The sequence below is a fragment of the Pelobates fuscus genome, chromosome 12, assembly GCF_036172605.1.
Source record: "Pelobates fuscus isolate aPelFus1 chromosome 12, aPelFus1.pri, whole genome shotgun sequence".
Classification (NCBI taxonomy): domain Eukaryota; kingdom Metazoa; phylum Chordata; class Amphibia; order Anura; family Pelobatidae; genus Pelobates; species Pelobates fuscus.
This window is the reverse complement of record NC_086328.1, coordinates 39,673,432-39,690,737: the sequence shown is the minus strand read 5'-3', so window position 1 is coordinate 39,690,737 and position 17,306 is coordinate 39,673,432. Positions and strand designations below refer to the sequence as shown.

The 17,306-nt window shown below is 44.3% G+C and overlaps 2 protein-coding genes across 2 annotated transcripts in view; both read left to right on the top strand.

Annotated features, from left to right (window-relative positions):
* LOC134578629 (inactive hydroxysteroid dehydrogenase-like protein 1) overlaps nt 1–17,306 on the top strand; it is a 1,053,979-nt gene that overhangs the window by 251,039 nt on the left and 785,634 nt on the right. The gene's annotated exons all lie outside the window — the stretch shown is intronic.
* Nucleotides 3,442–17,306, top strand: part of LOC134578293 (C-signal-like) — a 38,086-nt gene continuing 24,221 nt past the window's right edge. Inside the window, exon 1 of the mRNA XM_063437270.1 lies at nt 3,442–3,708. Within this exon, the coding sequence (XP_063293340.1) occupies nt 3,568–3,708 (141 nt within the window). The 5' untranslated portion in view covers nt 3,442–3,567. The remainder of the gene's footprint in view (nt 3,709–17,306) is intronic.

The following is a 17,306-nucleotide window of genomic DNA, read 5'->3' as shown; positions in this document are numbered from 1 at the left end:
GAATGGCCTTTACCACAAGGTCTGAAAGCCATTCAGTGTTTTCTTGGTTTCTCTAATTATTATAGACGTTTTATCAAAGGTTTTTCGTCTATTGTAGCACCTATTACTCGTATGACAAAAAAGGAAGGCAACACTCGTGTCTGGTCTTCCGAGGCACTTCAAGCTTTTGAATTTCTTAAAACTATGTTTGCCTCTGCACATATCTTACAGCATCCTGTCCCCTCACTGCCCTATATTCTTGAGGTTGATGCTTCCGATATCGGGGTAGGTGCTGTCTTATCCCAAAGAGAGTCGCCTGAAAAGCCATTGCATCCTTGTGGCTTCTTTTCCAAACAGATGTCCAAAGCGGAAAAGAATTATGATGTGGGTAATCGCGAACTCCTTGCTATTATTTTAGCACTTAAAGAATGGAGGCATTTGCTAGAAGGAACCAAGGATCCTATCCTCATATTTACGGATCACAAGAACCTATCCTACCTTAGTGAGGCTAAAAGATTGTCTTCTAGGCAGGCTAGGTGGTCACTGTTTTTGTCCCACTTCAATTATATTATTACCTATAGGCCGGGTGATTGCAACACTAAAGCGGACGCTCTGTCCAGACAGTTCGAAACTACTGACAAACAGGAGATTGATGTTACTCCCGTCATTCCCCCAGAAAGGATAATAGCTACTACTATTTAGTCTATTTCCTCATCCTTCTTGCAGGCCATACAAGCGAAACAAAGCATGGCTCCTAGCGAGAGGCCTACTGATAAACTGTTCGTTGATGTTCCCGAGAGACGGGATATTCTGTCGTTATATCATGACACTAAGACTGCTGGACATCCTGGTATTTCCAAAACGGTGTCGGCTATTTCTCTGTATTTCTGGTGGGATTCCTTGCGCAAGGATGTCACCGACTATATAGGTGCCTGTACCACTTGTGCCTGTATGAAATCTTCACATAGGGTTCCTTGTGGGCTGTTGCATCCGTTGCCCGTTCCCGAGAGGCCTTGGTCTAACCTGTCCATGGATTTTATTGTTGTTCCTCCGGCTGCTTTCTCCTCACAGGGGATGCCAGTTCTGGATGAGCATTTAGCTGGTTTACGTAATACTTGGGAGCAGGTTCAGCGTTCTTTGGTGGATTCCACTGCTCGCCAGAAGTTGCAGGGCGGCTCCTTCTTATGTCATGGGGGACAGGGTTTTGCTTTCTACACGGAATATTCATCTCCGGGTGCCTTCTATGAAATTGGCTCCCCGCTTTATTGGCCCTTATCGTATTTTGCACAAGGTTAATCCTGTCTCGTATGCCTTGAGTCTACCTAAGAATCTGCGTATTCCGAATGTCTTTCATACTTCTCTGTTGAAGCCTTACGTACGCAACCGCTATACACGGCATACTCCTGTCTCTGTGGAGGGTCATGAGGAATTTGAAGTGTCTGCCGTTCTTGACTCTCGTTTCCTTAGGGGTCGACTTCCATACCTTGTACATTGGAAGGGCTATGGGCCTGAGGAGCACAGTTGGATTTCCGTTGATGCTGTTCACGCTCCTCGCCTGGTGCGTTCCTTCCATTCTCGTTTTCCTGCCAGGCCTGGTCCTCCCTGCCCAGAGGGCGTGTCCTCGGGGGGGGTACTGTAGCGGTACTTACCCCTCCGGGTGCCGGCCGGGGTCCTCTATTCAAGCCGCGCACGGCTCAGCTGCTGCATGAGCCGCGCGCGGCTCATCCAACGGCTGGAAATGGAGGGCGGGCAGTGACCGCGAGAAGTGGTCACGTGTCCCGCCTGACACTAAGAGCGCGTCTCGAGTCTCGGGCGCACTCTTAAAGGGATAGTGGGAGCCTAATTAGAAAAGGTCTCCCATTGGTCCCTGTCATGCCCCACTCCCCATACAATTACCTTTTAGGGGTGTGGATATGACAGGGACCAATCATAATAGATGTTTGGCTATTTATACTTACCTCTTTCCCTTTGTTCATTGCCCTATCGTGGTTTCTGCTACAGTTTCCTTTAGCGCTTGTGGTGTTCGGTTGTGTTTCTTCGTTTTGACCTTGGCTTTGTATTCTGACTTCGTTTACTCTTTATCCTTATCTGTTCTGTTTGCCGGCTTGCTGTTTACTGTGTACCAGACCCCGGCTAGTTCTAGTTTACGCTGTCTCTTAGTGCCCTTGACCTCGGATCGTTCCTGACTCTGTACTTCTCCTATATATGTCGAGTCCGGCCACTCTAAGGACCGGTAGACGTATCTTCCCTCTGTGTTGTCTTTTGTTTAGCTGGATCCTGCGTGTTGGGGTATAATCTCGTTACAGTTATAGAAAGGCAGTTTATATTTTATAGGACTTGGAGAAACAAAAGTTGTAATAGTAATAAAAATACCATACCATACATATTCATACTAAATTTTGGTCTATTTGGCCAGAGGTAAGAAAAAACTATAACCAAAAAAGATATGGTTGTTACGTCTTGAGTATAAGAGGGACTTAGAATTTAGATTGAAAAGTGTCTACTCTAGAAGGATCTGCACAAATAAGAAAGGGTTAAAATTAATGATGTACATCGTTGGAGGTATATGCATTTTTTTTTTGTTTTCTATTTATATAAGGAGGTATATAGTTTTCTCCTAAACACTATTGACAAGATAGTTATTTATCAAATGTTAGGGGGTTGTTGAATATTAATTAATGACAAAGGTATTAAATATTATTGCTAATTGTGTTTTCGCTATGTATGATGTTTCTAAATGTACAATGTTATTATTATTATTATTATTATTATGTTGCTACTTCAGCATGGTATGCAATACGATATCTATTTAATGTTTGGTTGTTGTTCTTTTTTTAAATTTTATTTACTTTATTTACTTTTTTTTTTTTATTATTTGTATTTGTTTTTTTCTCTTTCCTGAACTTCGAAATTGTATTCACTGATATTGTAAAACTTACAAAAAAAATCATAAATAAAAATGAAAAATTTAAAAAAAAAATAATAATCATACCAGCAATAATGCAGCCAATTGTACAAGGTTGTCTGGTTGTCCAGCAATTACATTTCTTGGCTACCTAATAGATGATACAGGCATGACAATCAAATATTAAATACGCGAAGCGCCTACACACCATACTTCGTATATGAAAATCAAATATATTTTATTTTAAAATAACATACAGACATACATCAGGCTGGACATCGGTAACAGGGGAAGTCATTGTGTATTCAACACAGTATATTATGTGTGATATTATACCTATAATTAAAGTATGCTATATGTAATATATTGTAGATTTCTTTCTGGCTGTGAAGTTTTTTTTCCACTTTATTTTCCTGCCTCTGCAGTTAATATGATGCAAACATGACTGACGAGATTAGAGTACACATCAATTTTCTATTAATTTTTAACCATAATACAATGTATTTTTAAGATTGTGAACATGGGTTTTGAAATTCTTTTCCATTCCCTGACTGTGATGTTTCCACTTTAATTGGCATTATCATCAGAAATATTTTACACGCCTAGTCCTGCAGCTTCTGCCAAAACTTACCACAGGCAGCTGGGATCTAGAACACTCAGTACGGAATAGAATCAACAGGAAAATGGCCACCAAGATTATTAGCAGTGTACTTGTTACAGGGTCTAACAGAGGAATTGGACTTAATCTTGTTAAAGCCTTTCTAGAAAAGGCTAATCCTCCTCAGCATATTTTTGGTACTTGTCGTAATCCAACAGGAGCTCAGGTAAAAAAAAAAAATAAGCCTGTCACATATTTTGCAAGTGTCCGCTCTCTGAAGCTAAACTCTTTGTGTCTATTTCTCACTTCTGTGTCCTTCTTTCCAGGGGATCCCAAAAATATGTGGTGTGCATGCATTTGTCATAGAGCTACACAGCAATGCAACTAACAGTAATTGCAGTGGATCTGTTTGTAAGAGCTGTACAGAAATAAAATACTTGGTAGTGGTAGTGTGCATGAGTTTGAAACAAAGCAGCAAAAGAAATTCAATTTATACAGGATTGCACAGAGTGTGTGTGTGTGTGTGTGTGTGTGTGTGCGTGCGTGCGTGCGTGTGTATCCCAGTGCTCCAGAGAAATGAAACTCACACTAATGCAATCTTCACATCAGTCCTGAGTCCACATTTGGGTCACCATTTTATGTGTCTTCTCTGGAGTCCTGATTCTTGGTGACACCATAGAAATGTTCCCAAAAGGTGCAGTGTGAGTGTGTCATTAAAATCACTCTGTTGGTAATAAATATGCCACCCTAAATATGAATACTTTTGATAGAAAATTATTTTCTGCAGTGTTGCAATTTCCCCTTGAAAACCCGATGCAATAATCAGTCTTCAATAATCAAACTCATACCAAGCTATCTCCGTGCCATCCCATATCTCCGACACCACAACAGGTTTACAGTTTGTCTGAGACTCCTAGGCTGGATGACCCTGGGATAATCATACTTGATACCAAAGAGAATATACCTTTCCTTGCTGATGACATTTTCTACAATATTTATCCAATAGTAGCCTCTCTCCTGGTACCAACTCTGCGTAATGCCTTTATGGAGTTAATTCTGATCGCTAACTGTATTATTTATTTATAAAATATTTTACCAGGAAAGATACATTGAGATTTCTCTCGTTTTCAAGTATGTCCTGGGTCAACAAATCATTGCATTGTTACAATTAGGGTACAATAAAATACAAAAACAATATTAATACACAATAAATACAAAATTTAACATAGAACAGGTAGGAAATATATAATCAACCATGACAGGTGCATTCTGTTTTGAGGTATGTAGAGAGGGATCTCTTAACCCCTTAAGGACACATGACATGTGTGACATGTCATGATTCCCTTTTATTCCAGAGGTTTGGTCCTTAAGGGGTTAAAGGACTTAAGGCTTAGGGAAGATTTTAAATTGTGCGGGAGGTCGTTCCACAATTGTGGTGCTCTGTATTCCTGCTACTCTAACCCTATCTTTGAGTATTTTCAAGCAATTCTACAAATTACTGGAGGTTCTCGGCCTATCTGATCCAAAACCTTTTTTTTTTCTTTATTAAAAAAAAAAAACAAAAAAAAACAAGACAAACCAAAACAAGACAAGCTACACAAACACAGTCACACTCCATGTCACCACCATGGCCTTCCATACAAGGTCCAGAGACACCATGGTACAAATATAAACAAACAACTTAAACAAAAAACAATATTGGTACTGAGTTATATGGGGGCTCCAATGACCTATTTGAATTATTTATGTACATATCTCAGTCTACCCATCTCCTATTATATGGTTCCATTGTTCCTCTAGAATTATGAATCAGATATTCAAAATCTCTTTATTAACAGCAACATACCATTTGAAATAGGGGGTCATCAGTAAGTGACCCCCCCCCCCCCCCCCCCCCCCCATGTTCCTTCATTCTCAGGCACTTTTCTGCACACCATAGGACTTAAGAAAAGGAAACATCTAAATATTCTTGTTCTAGGACAATCATATTATGAATTCTGCAGGTAGGTGAGGTATTTATTGTTGGTTATTATCTCACCCAACCCGTTTAAATATGTTTATGCATTATGAGTTATTGTATGTCTCCCCAATTGGTTATTTTTTATTTTATTGAAGTTGTCACAGTAAGTTAAATGTAAAGTGTATATGGGCTAGTCCTGAATAAACATAAAGTGGTGTGTGTTAGATTATTCTGGAACTATGTGTCCTGATTGATTTTTTTCAGGGAACCCAGTCATAGAGGTGTCATACCTACTGCCTGGCTGCTTGGGCCCTGTAGCCTAGGACAAGTAAAAAAAAAGCTAGGCCTGAGAGCCAAAAGTGCCTTTGTAAAGGCAGTAGCTGGTCACAGTGCTGAAAAATTCCACCTTCCAAAAAAAGTCTTTACTTTGGATTTGTTATTTGTTTTGTCCGGTATTTCTGAAGTTTACAGCCACCACGGGACTGCTTTCCTATCTCTTTTGGTTCCTACCTCTCCGAAAAAAAAGGGGAAAGCTTGTACTTTTTCTCCAAACTCCACTTGAGTTTAGTCACAAGTGCATATGTACATTTTGCTTCCTCATTAAGCCTCATTTGACATTATATCACTATTAAAAGACTATTAATTATATAACTCTTTATAATTATTGCCACTTGGCATTTAATCTTAGTACTTCAAGTGAAAACACGTTGTGCAGTATAATCATATATATGTGATGCCTTTCTCTAATAAGTCTGATTATTTAAATCTGTGCAGAATTGTATAATATTATGCTATAAAGTCGTCACCCCTCACTTTAACTTCCACTTGATGGAATTGATAAAAAGCAGAAAAGTTTTTAAAGGTTAAACTTCTCTCTTTATAACATCCTACTTGCTTTTCACATAGCGATATGTCTATTCTTTTCACTTCTTTTACTACTTGAAATTCAAGCATTCAACCAAGAAGGTTTTAAGTATATCTGTAAATTGCACCACTTTTCAGCTTAACATTCAGTTACAACTCATGTCAAAACACATTGTTCTAAGTTGGAATATATGGGTATTAGTATTTCTATCAGTACTTCTTCTTTAAAGCAACACAACAGAGTCAGGAACAGAAGCATGTATTCCTGATCATATAGTGTTAAAAATTTATCTAGGGCCCTGGGCCCTCTTTTGCTCCCCTTTAATATTAAGAAAACATACCTTATTTTCCACGCACGTGGGTCTGCCAGTGCTAACCCCACCTGCGATCTGCCTCCTTGGCTGACATCATCAGAACCGATGATCTCTGCCAATCACAATGCTTTCTCATATTAAAGAGATCATCAATTCTGATGGTGGGGGCAGGCCAACTACTGCCTTAGCCAATCAGCATCTTCTTATGCATTAAATCAATGCATCACTATGGGGAGCGTTCAGAGTCTCAATGCAGAGCATATAGATGCTGAATGCACGATGCACAAAGCACCTCTAGTGGCAGTTTGTGGAGTGGCCACTGGAGGTGTTCCAAGGCAGTAATGTAAACCCTGCCTTTTCTCTAAAAGGCAGTTTTTACATTATGAAGTCTGCAGGGATATACTATTCTCACCAGAACAACTATAAGCTGTAGTAGTTCTAGTGACTATAGTGTTTCTTTAAGTCCTAGTTAACTATTAGTCTTAGTTATTTTAGATCAGGGCAGAGTTATATAGTATACACTTCTCCTTTCTCAGTACACTTTTCCATAATAAGACTAACACAAGTAAGCAAAATAAGCAAATAAGCAAGTAATTTCTCCAGAAACTATTCCACTTGGCAAGCCACTTGACCCTCAGCCAAAATCTTCAAGTCAATAAAGTATTTATATTTCACTGCATGCCACTTGTAGCTTAAATGTTGGTATGTGTTCTCTCATAAATTCCTCTAGATCCAAATGTGTCATTTTATCAAAATACAACCTTTGAGCAAATTTTTGATTGCCTTTCCACTTCTCAGTAGGAGTTCCACAAATCCATATTGCATTTGTGGAACCATACAGAACTCCTCACACAATGGTATATAAAGAACTTTATGCCAATTGTTTATTTTTTCCATTTTGTAGTAAGTATATACTCATAGTGGATGTCTAATTCAAGCCGAAGCAAGTCAACTTCACATTTTACTGTTTAGTATCCCTGTAAGATGGTGAAGGGCCGTTCTGTTAATCGTCCTACCAGCCATCCCCACCCCAACACTGGACCATCATAACGTCTCCCTAGCAGGATTAACGATACAGTGACCAATGGCATCTTTCTGTGGCCCAGGGGTAAGACAGGGGCCTTGGAACCATCTTTATAGGAAAAATAGTAGGGGATGCAAACTGGTAACCTCTCTAGAACCTTTCTTATTCTCAATCATCCTCCTAAAACCTTGTTTAAAGAAAGAAAATGCACTCGTGGCTTTTTTATGCCATTGCAATGTATCTCTGCCAATCCACATGGTCTCTTTTAGTATCACAGAGCTCCACAGAATTAAAACACATGCTGTGTATAGGCAATAGAGCTGATTTACAATGCAACAGCATAAAATTTGTTTTAAAGTTTAATAATTGGTTGTATACGTTTTTGTATTAGTATAAATACGTTACCTAGTACATAGATAGCTACAAATAGATAACGTCACCTTATTAGTAATGATATACATCAAATCTTCTTTTCCTATAATGTATCAACATTTAAAATGTGATTTAAAAAAAAATCATTTAAAATGATGTGTGATTTATAATTAATGAACTTTCATTATGTGGTTCTGATGGACTGTGATTTTCTATTTGTGATCATCTATTACATTTTTTTGTTTGGTATCATGGAACTAAACATAATTGGACATATTCTATAATAGCGTTTGCATTTGTAATTTGACATTTATAAACATATGTATTTTTTTCTACAGTAAGAGCAATAAGGATATGGAATTCACTGCATGAATAGGTGGTTTTATCAGTCCATACAGATGTTTAAACTGCAATTGGATAAATATTTGCTGTGGCGGCTACCCCGAGAGGATGAGGGGTTTTACCGCCTGAGCCGTTCTTTTCCCCCTGTTCAGAGTGATGCTTTCCGATTTCCCAGGATAGTATAGCTCTTACAAGAGCTGGGGGATTATATCAGGTGTAGCTGGTCCCTACAATCATGAGATGAGACTCTATGATGAGGGTAAGCAATAACTGATTTATTGGTAGCCACACTGGCCTTTTATGCAATTCCCCATGCAAGGGGCACTCCCACATGGACCTTGTGGGGGACTACAAGATAAAGTCACAGACAATGGCAATGATGTTCAAATGCATGACACTCCCATATACAATTATACAATTCCTCTGTAGCGGTACCCCTATGGGTAGAAGGGGTTTCACTGCCAGAGACGTCCTTTTCCCTAGAGTGAGAGGTGCTGTAGTAGTCCCGGAGTCATCTGTAGGTGAAGGAGGAACAGCTCTTACAAGAGCTAGTGATTGTGATATAGCAGTTTCCCCCAATAAGAGACAGAACTCAGTATTGAGGGTGAAGAAGTCTGCTTTAATAAGCACAGAGGCATTTCTTTTATACACATTTTCAGGCCAGAGGCACACCCCCCTGGACCTGATGGTACTCAGGGACAAAAGGGACACAAACCAATGGGAACAATAATTAGCACAGTAACACTCCCACATACAGTCAGCAAGTCCTCACCTCTGCCTGTTATATAATCAAGCTAGCTAATGGAATAACTTAATTATCCACAGGCAGAAAATATACATTTTTACCCAAAGTCCAGAAACACCCCAAAACACAAACATATCCCCATATGCATCACTAGATAGCCCTGATCTGGGTGAACAACATATCCAAAAATCACCCAGATCAGAGCAGGGGTTCAAAAGTTTTGTGGAAGTCATATTTCCCCGACCGCACGCACATTTTCATGTGTGGCCGGTCTATTTCCAATAGTTCAAATGCTAACTTCCGTTCGAATGCACGAACGAGGCCGTTCGTGCAAATACTCAATGCTAAACTGGCGTTCGAATTTTCAAATGCACTTTGATTTCTGTCGAAGTTTTGAAGTCAGGAGAAGGTAAGGTTCAGCGGTGTTCATGCCGTTGCATGTCCGATTTTAGTTCCATCAACTCAACGACAAAACACCGCTGACCTCGCTCAAGTAGACAAAATGGCTGCCGCCACTTGTTCGACTATACGAATGGTGGACACTTCGACTATTTCGACACTTCGACTGCATCCGAAGTGCAAGTTTGCTGAAGGGAATGAAAGGTTTTTTTTTCTGGTGAATAAACAAACAAACAAAATAACGAATTTCTAACCCAGAGACAGAGCAACTGTCACACCCTCCCAACTGCCTGAGAGAAAATTGAACCAGATACTGTACTAACTCAATTATCTCTAGGTGAAAAAATAACAAAATTTACAGGTAACCCAAAAGTACCCCAAAACCTCACATAATCCCCCCACAAGTAGTCCCAATCTGGGGGAGCAACATATTTAAAAATCACCCAGGTTGGTTCAGGGGTTTAAGAGTTTTATGGAAGTCTTGTTTCTGACCGACTGCACACGAGGCTCCTGCCCAAAATAGTTCTAGAGATTCAGGGTGTGCGGTCGGTCTCTTTCAGGAACTCCAAACACAACGAAATACCGAAAGGAACCGTTCATGAGAAGGCTAGTTGTGTATCCCTCATTCGGGAGTTTGATTTCACCGAATGACGCTTTCTTCGGATGAATGGGAACAAACACAAGTGGGGATGGAAGTCTCAACTGTGTTTGGGCCATTGAATGTCCGATAATAGTTCCATACATTCGATGATCAAACCCCGCTGGAAGCATTCGCCAAAACAAGATGGCCGCCACCTCGTGTTCGTCTATACGAATGTCAGCCACCCAGCCGACCACTTAGAACGTTCAGGGATTGCGGTTAGAGTAGGTGTTAGTAAGGTCAAGGAGGTCAACTAGCGGCACACAACGGTCCTGGGTGGTCGGTCTGTTCAACAGTTTGTTTGGTATACGAGCTGGGTAGGTTTTAAGTGTTTGGTTAGTTTGTATACCGAATGATTCAAGGCAGTGCAATTAAAATTAAACAGAAAAGGTTTACAAGGTGCAATCCATGGAGGAGGCATCCGTCACACTTCCAAAAACATAACATACAGGGATATAATATCTAATTAGTGAGGTAGTAGCTGCTTGATCCAAAGAGATATCTGACTGCCATTTTGGGGTCAAGAAGGAATTTGTTGGGGGCGTGGCCTGGACACGGAGCGAGATGGACGTGTTCGCCTAGAGCTCCGCTCCGATCACACCACCAGACAGCAAATATCAGCGTTTTACACCCGCAAATTTTCGGCAAAACACCACTAGAATGGAGAAGAGACCAGCCAAAAAGCAGCACAAGAAAGGTCAGGACACGGGGAGCTCTGTAGCGGAATACTTCTCTACACCGCGCGCCGGACCCACAGGCCCACAAGATGGCGGCGACCACGAGGAGGAATCCGCGGGAACGCAGGGACCGCTACAGAAACCTGCAGCAGCAACAGGGGGCTCCCCAAAGGCAAACACGGAGACGGCAAAGATCCTGGCAACCCTCACAGAGGTAAAAAATTATTTAGCAGGGGAAATAGAGCGCTCCACACACGTCCTGAGGGGGGAGATACAGGCAATAGGCGACCGCACCACACGGTTAGAAAACCGCCTAGAAGCCACTACAGTTGCCCACAACACAGCGATCCAACACTTAAACAATCTGACCAACAGGATGGCTACCGCTGAACTTGCCATAGAGGACATGGCAAATAGATCGCGTCGGAACAACCTGAGGCTCAGAGGTTTACCAGAGGCGACAGGGGAAGGCCCAATTACTGACATTGTGACAGCAATCCTCAAACGCCTATTACCGGGTCTACCAGATCACCTTTGGCACATAGAACGTGCTCACAGGGCCCTGCGCACCAGGAGAACAGATGCGAACACGCCACGGGATATTGTCATTCGCTTCTTACATTTCCAGACCAAAGAAGCACTGATCAAAAGGGGCAGAGAAGGAGCGATCTCCTATCAAGGGGCTGCCCTGGCTCTCTATCAGGATTTAGCGCCTGCAACCTTACAACGCAGAAGGGAGTGGAGGCCTATCACAGAGGCCCTGAGAGGGGCGAATATGCGCTACGCTTGGGGATACCCCTTTAAATTGCTGACATTCCACAACGGCAAAACACACGTCCTCCAGCCAGGTGAAGACGCCTCGACCTTCTTTGCAGCTCTGGGTCTCCAGACCCCGCCGCAAGTGCCTGCCACATTAACCGGGACTGGAGAGCTTACACCTCTTCCGAGGGAATGGCAGACCGTCGGAGAGTGAGGTACCGGGGGCTCATCATACCAAGTCTAGGCTAGTCCATAGAGCCTTTTGGACAGCCACACGGGGTTGGGTACCATAAACACTGTGGGGAGGGGGTCTGTCGGGGAAAAGATCCAGCAACCATACAAGGGTTTGGACACCTTCACCATCATTGTTTACTGGACCCTTAATTACTCTAGCCATGGTACAAAGCTCTTTTTCTATTGGGGGCACCAGGAAATTGGGAGGGGGGCGCGGGGGCTGGGGGATGAGGCGGGGGCGGGGGGGGGGGGACACTCAGGGGGGCCTCATCATTATGTACGGACCGCACAAGCAGACTACTTGGGGACTACTTGGCACACACAGGAGGGGACACGCATAGCTACTGCCACACGCTTTTACTGCAAATGCCCCCTCACGAGAGACCTCATGCTACGAACTGCCAATGTTAAGATTTGTGCTCGCAATACGTTTTATGCCAAGCCTGGCACCATAGTCCGACACCATACATCCGCACGGGTGACCCAGGACCCCTTCCTCAGGACACGGACAAGCAATAGACCAAACTAACAATGACCGCACTGTCGACAGCCAAAAAGACCGCACCCAGACACGCAGCTACCAGCAAACCACACAGCTCAGCAGACACGGCATGTAGACATCCCACACACCCTAACCATCACACACTTGAACCCAGACTGATCTCCCCGCACAGGTTCATGACAGCGACCGCAGCAGGAGTAGCCATAAATAGATAGTGGGAAAGCGACTGACAAATCAGAGCCAGGGACGTATTTACAACCAACATCCAGGCGGTCACCCACATCATTCCAACAAACAACGGACCAGGGCAGACCAATCGCCTGCCCAGGGATGCATGACAGACAACCACACACACGAGCAGCTTGACAATCAGGGGGCCCCTACGACGACGACACAAGCGGACCCGACTGCGTAACCCCCGGAGGGCCTCACCGTCCACGACCGCCCCGTGAAACCGGGCGACAGCTCTAACAGAACATAACTCCCACCCCCCCCACAACCACCCCCCTTATTGACAGATCCAATAGGGGCCCAGACGACAGTCCACGGTATTTCATGCCTAGCCGCACGGTCCAGTACCAATACAAATATGTGGCAAGGTTTTACCCTTTGTTTTTGTTTCAAAGTGTTTCACTACAGCTCATAGGCTAAAATGTTCATGCATGCGTACTGTTATGTTAACCTATGCTATAACATAATCTAATATGTTTGTAAATGTTTAAATCTGTTCGACCGTTTCGATTGACATTCACTAGCACTGATCGAGGGGACCTTCTCCCCCCTCTTACAAAGCGCATAGAGAAACGAGAGTGGTATTGTAAATAGACACATGATGGGGGTACACAACGCACCACACCTGACATCAAGCCGGCTAACTCACGCCGGCAGAGCCACATCCGGTGGACAATTACCCCTCTCTGTCACAGAACACCCACACGCGCACAGCGCAAAAAGCCCTCAAATACACAGGTGGGCAGGCACTACACGCAACAGAGGAGGCACTCCCACACCCAAAACTATTGCCCGGCATAACCTGGACACATATGGCACAGGCCGTACTAGACTAGCAAAACAGGGGGACACGAGGCAGGGAGACAGCCCACTTCTCTACACGGGACACGTGAGGGGATACCTAGGGAGATCTCCCTGAATAGGGGGCACGCGAAACACGCCTGAGATTCTCAGCCGAAACCATCTACATAGCACAAAACATAGCACACAGGTGGTGTGACAGTTACCAGGAGTAGTCTCACACACCCTAGGTAAAAGGGGACATGGGACAGGGATCACCACCCCGCACTGATCTGGCGGTTAGTAAGTCCAGATTCTCTGTTACTCTCTCAGTATTTCAACTCTTTCTCACTCTTCACTCTTCTCCCCCCCTCCCTCTTCCCTCACCCTACCTTCCTAAACCTTTTATGCCGGTGTTGGACGCAGAGCGGCACGAAAATATGGCGACACGCAGGAACGATCAGACTCCTGGGACACCCCACATCCCAGAGTCCGTGATCAAAGATAAGCTCTTCACCCAAATGCAAGGATGACCCTAAAACTAACATCAATCAATGTTAAAGGCCTGAACGCACCAAAAAAGAGACGATTGATGTTCCGAGAGATAAAGCGACTAGGGCCAGACATAGCCTTCCTACAGGAGACGCATATCTCCAAGCGCACCACATTCCAAATCCGAGATCGCACATATTCCACCACATACGAAGCGAGATCACATCGTAAGGGCAACGGAGTTGCTATACTCATACATAACAAGTGCCCGTTACATGTAGAGACATCTGACATAGACACAGACGGGAGGTTTATCATACTCTCAGGCACTATACACTCCCACCAAATACACCTGGTCAACATTTATGCACCTAACGCACCCGACTCCGCTTTCTGGGGAAACTTAGCCACAAAAATCAAAGCCCTATCCCACGGCCTAACTATAGTGGGGGGGACATGAATGCCGTGCCGTGTCCAGCCGCAGACAGAAGCTCCGGCAGGGGCCAACGAAGGTCGCAAGGGAGAGGATCCCAGGACAAAATTTACTACGAGTTCCTCCAACAGACCGAATTGATAGATGTATGGCGTGCACAACACCCGAGCTCGCTAGATTACACTTTCTACTTGGCTCCCCACGGGTCGTATTCCAGAATCGATCAGCTTTTAGTGAACAAGGTGGGCATGACTAGGGTGACGGAGTCAACAATAGGGTCTATAACGTGGTCAGACCACGCTGACGTCTCTCTGAGGCTGGGTAATCTCAGCACGGCTTCACCTTGGAACTGGAGAATGAGCCCCCACCTGCTGAGAGACAAAGAATCCCGAGAAGCAATCAGAAAAGAACTTCAAGATTACTTCACCCTGAATGAAACAGCAGATGTGACCCCAGGTGTAATTTGGGCCGCACACAAGGCAGTAATAAGGGGAACGTGCATCAAATTAGCAACACGGAAAAAGGCTCAGAAAACACAGAGACTGACCCTGTTACTGGAAACGTTACGAAAGGCAGAACAACAACATAAGACCTCTCCGTCGCCACAGATCCTGGACCATCTAATAGAGACAAGACGATCCATCACTGAGCTGCTACTGGAAGACACAGCGAAAGCCCTTACCTGGACCAAGAGAAACTATTTTGAGAAAACGAACAAGATGGACACCCTACTGGCCAGGACGCTACGTCCGCGACAGGATAGGACGCACATCACGTCGATCAAGCACAAAGACGGCTCCGTCAAAAACACCCCCACAGGTATTGCGCAGGTCTTCACAGACTACTACGAGCAGCTCTATAACCACACACCCAGGGACCCCATGGAACAAGAGGAAGCGGACTCACAACTGAGAGCCTTCCTGGACAACCTGGACCTACCAAAACTCCCGACAGCTGCAGCTATGCAACTCAACGACGACATCACAGTAGAAGACATAGACAGGGCAATATCAGGCCTCAAAGGCAATAAAGCCCCGGGCCCGGACGGCTTTGACGGGGCATACTATAAGACATACAGAGAAGAACTATCACCCCGACTAGTAAAGCTATTTAATGACTTTATGAAAGGAGGAATTCCCGAGAAGGAGATGTCGATGGCTAACATAATACTACTCCAAAAACCTGGGAGAGATCCACTACTTCCCGAAAACTACAGGCCAATATCTCTTATCAACCACGACATCAAGATCCTGGCGAAAATACTAGCTGACCGCCTCAATCCCTTCCTGAAAACTCTGATACACCCCGACCAAGTGGGTTTTATACCTGACCGGCAATTGTTCGAGAACACCAGAAGGAACATCAACCTTATATGGCGCCAACAGACAACAGACACTCCCACTGTTGTGGTCTCGATTGACGCTGAAAAAGCGTTCGATAGGGTAGAATGGCCATATCTATTTAAACTACTGACGTTCCTCGGATTTCCGGACAGATTCATATCTACCATCAGAGCAATGTATAACCAAGTATACGCACAGGTGAAAATTACCGGCGCCGGATACAAACCATTCAAATTGGGGAACGGCACTCGACAGGGCTGCCCTCTCTCCCCGCTGTTGTTCGTGATCACGCTTGAACCACTCCTACAAGCCCTACGGCAACATCCTCATATACAAGGAATCGCAGTGGGGGGACAGGAATTTCTTGTATCCGCATACGCCGACGACGTCCTGCTGACACTTACAAACCCACTTGACTCCATGCGAGCCCTGCAAGAGGTCCTAACTAAATTCGGAGCGTTCTCGGGATTCAAGGCCAACCTAGGGAAATCTAGCGCCATGCCGATGGGCCTGTCTGCGGAGGACACGGCGGCACTAGGAGCAACCTTTAATATCCCCATAGAAAGAGACCAAATAAAGTATCTGGGGATTCACCTAACCCGAGACCCGACCAAATTATTCCAAAAAAATTACACACCACTCATGCACACCCTGAGGCGGGACATGGAGAAATGGATAGATAAACCCATATCCTGGATAGGCCGTATTCATGCTATCAAAATGAACATACTACCCCGTATCCTGTTCCTTTTCCAAGCACTACCTGTTAAACTCCTTAAATCAGATTTAGCCCCACTGCAAAAGGCCATAGGGGAATTCGTGTGGCAAAACCGACGCCATAGAATATCCCGAAATATATTATACAGGCAGAAACAGAGGGGGGGGTTAGGATTGCCACATTTATATTTTTATTATTTGGCGGCACAGCTCGCACAGGTGGCTATGTGGCACGCGCCCCTAGACATGAGGAGATGGGTAGATCTGGAGTCCCTCCTTACTGGCCCCGACCTGCCCCAATATCACATGTGGGTATCTAGGGATGAAAGACCCATCCTGAGAACCGACTGCCCCGCAATACTGAACTCCCTACGAATCTGGGACCTATCGGCACACAAATACAAATTGGCATCATCACCATCCCCATTAACACCCCTGTTGAGAAATAGGGCCTTCCCCCCTGGTATGGCACCCAGAGAGTTCGCAAATCTCGAAAACGTGGGACTACAAAGAATATGTCATATGTTTCAAAATAACGAGGTCATATCATTCGAACACCTCAAACAGAAAGCACACCTTACACCAGCGGATTTTTTCCGCTACCTACAACTACGGGACTACATACAGCACCCCCAAATACAAAAAGCGGGCAAGGGTCCTCTGACCTTTTTTGAGAGGATGTGCCTTCGCGAAGCAACTCCACAGAGCCTAATATCCACGTTATATGGGCACATTAGCTCCGAAACTGAGGAATGGGGCACATTGACATACACAGACACATGGGAAAGGGAATTAGGAGAAGTACTGGAGGGGGTGGAATGGAGGGACATATGGGAGGCCAACAACTCAGTATCCATCAGCGTAACTCTTCAAGAACAATCCCTCAAAACAATGCTTAGATGGTACACCACCCCGGTCAAACTATTCCACATGAAACAAACTCCATCTGATGACTGTTGGAGGGGGTGTGGCCACAGGGGCACCTACCTCCACATG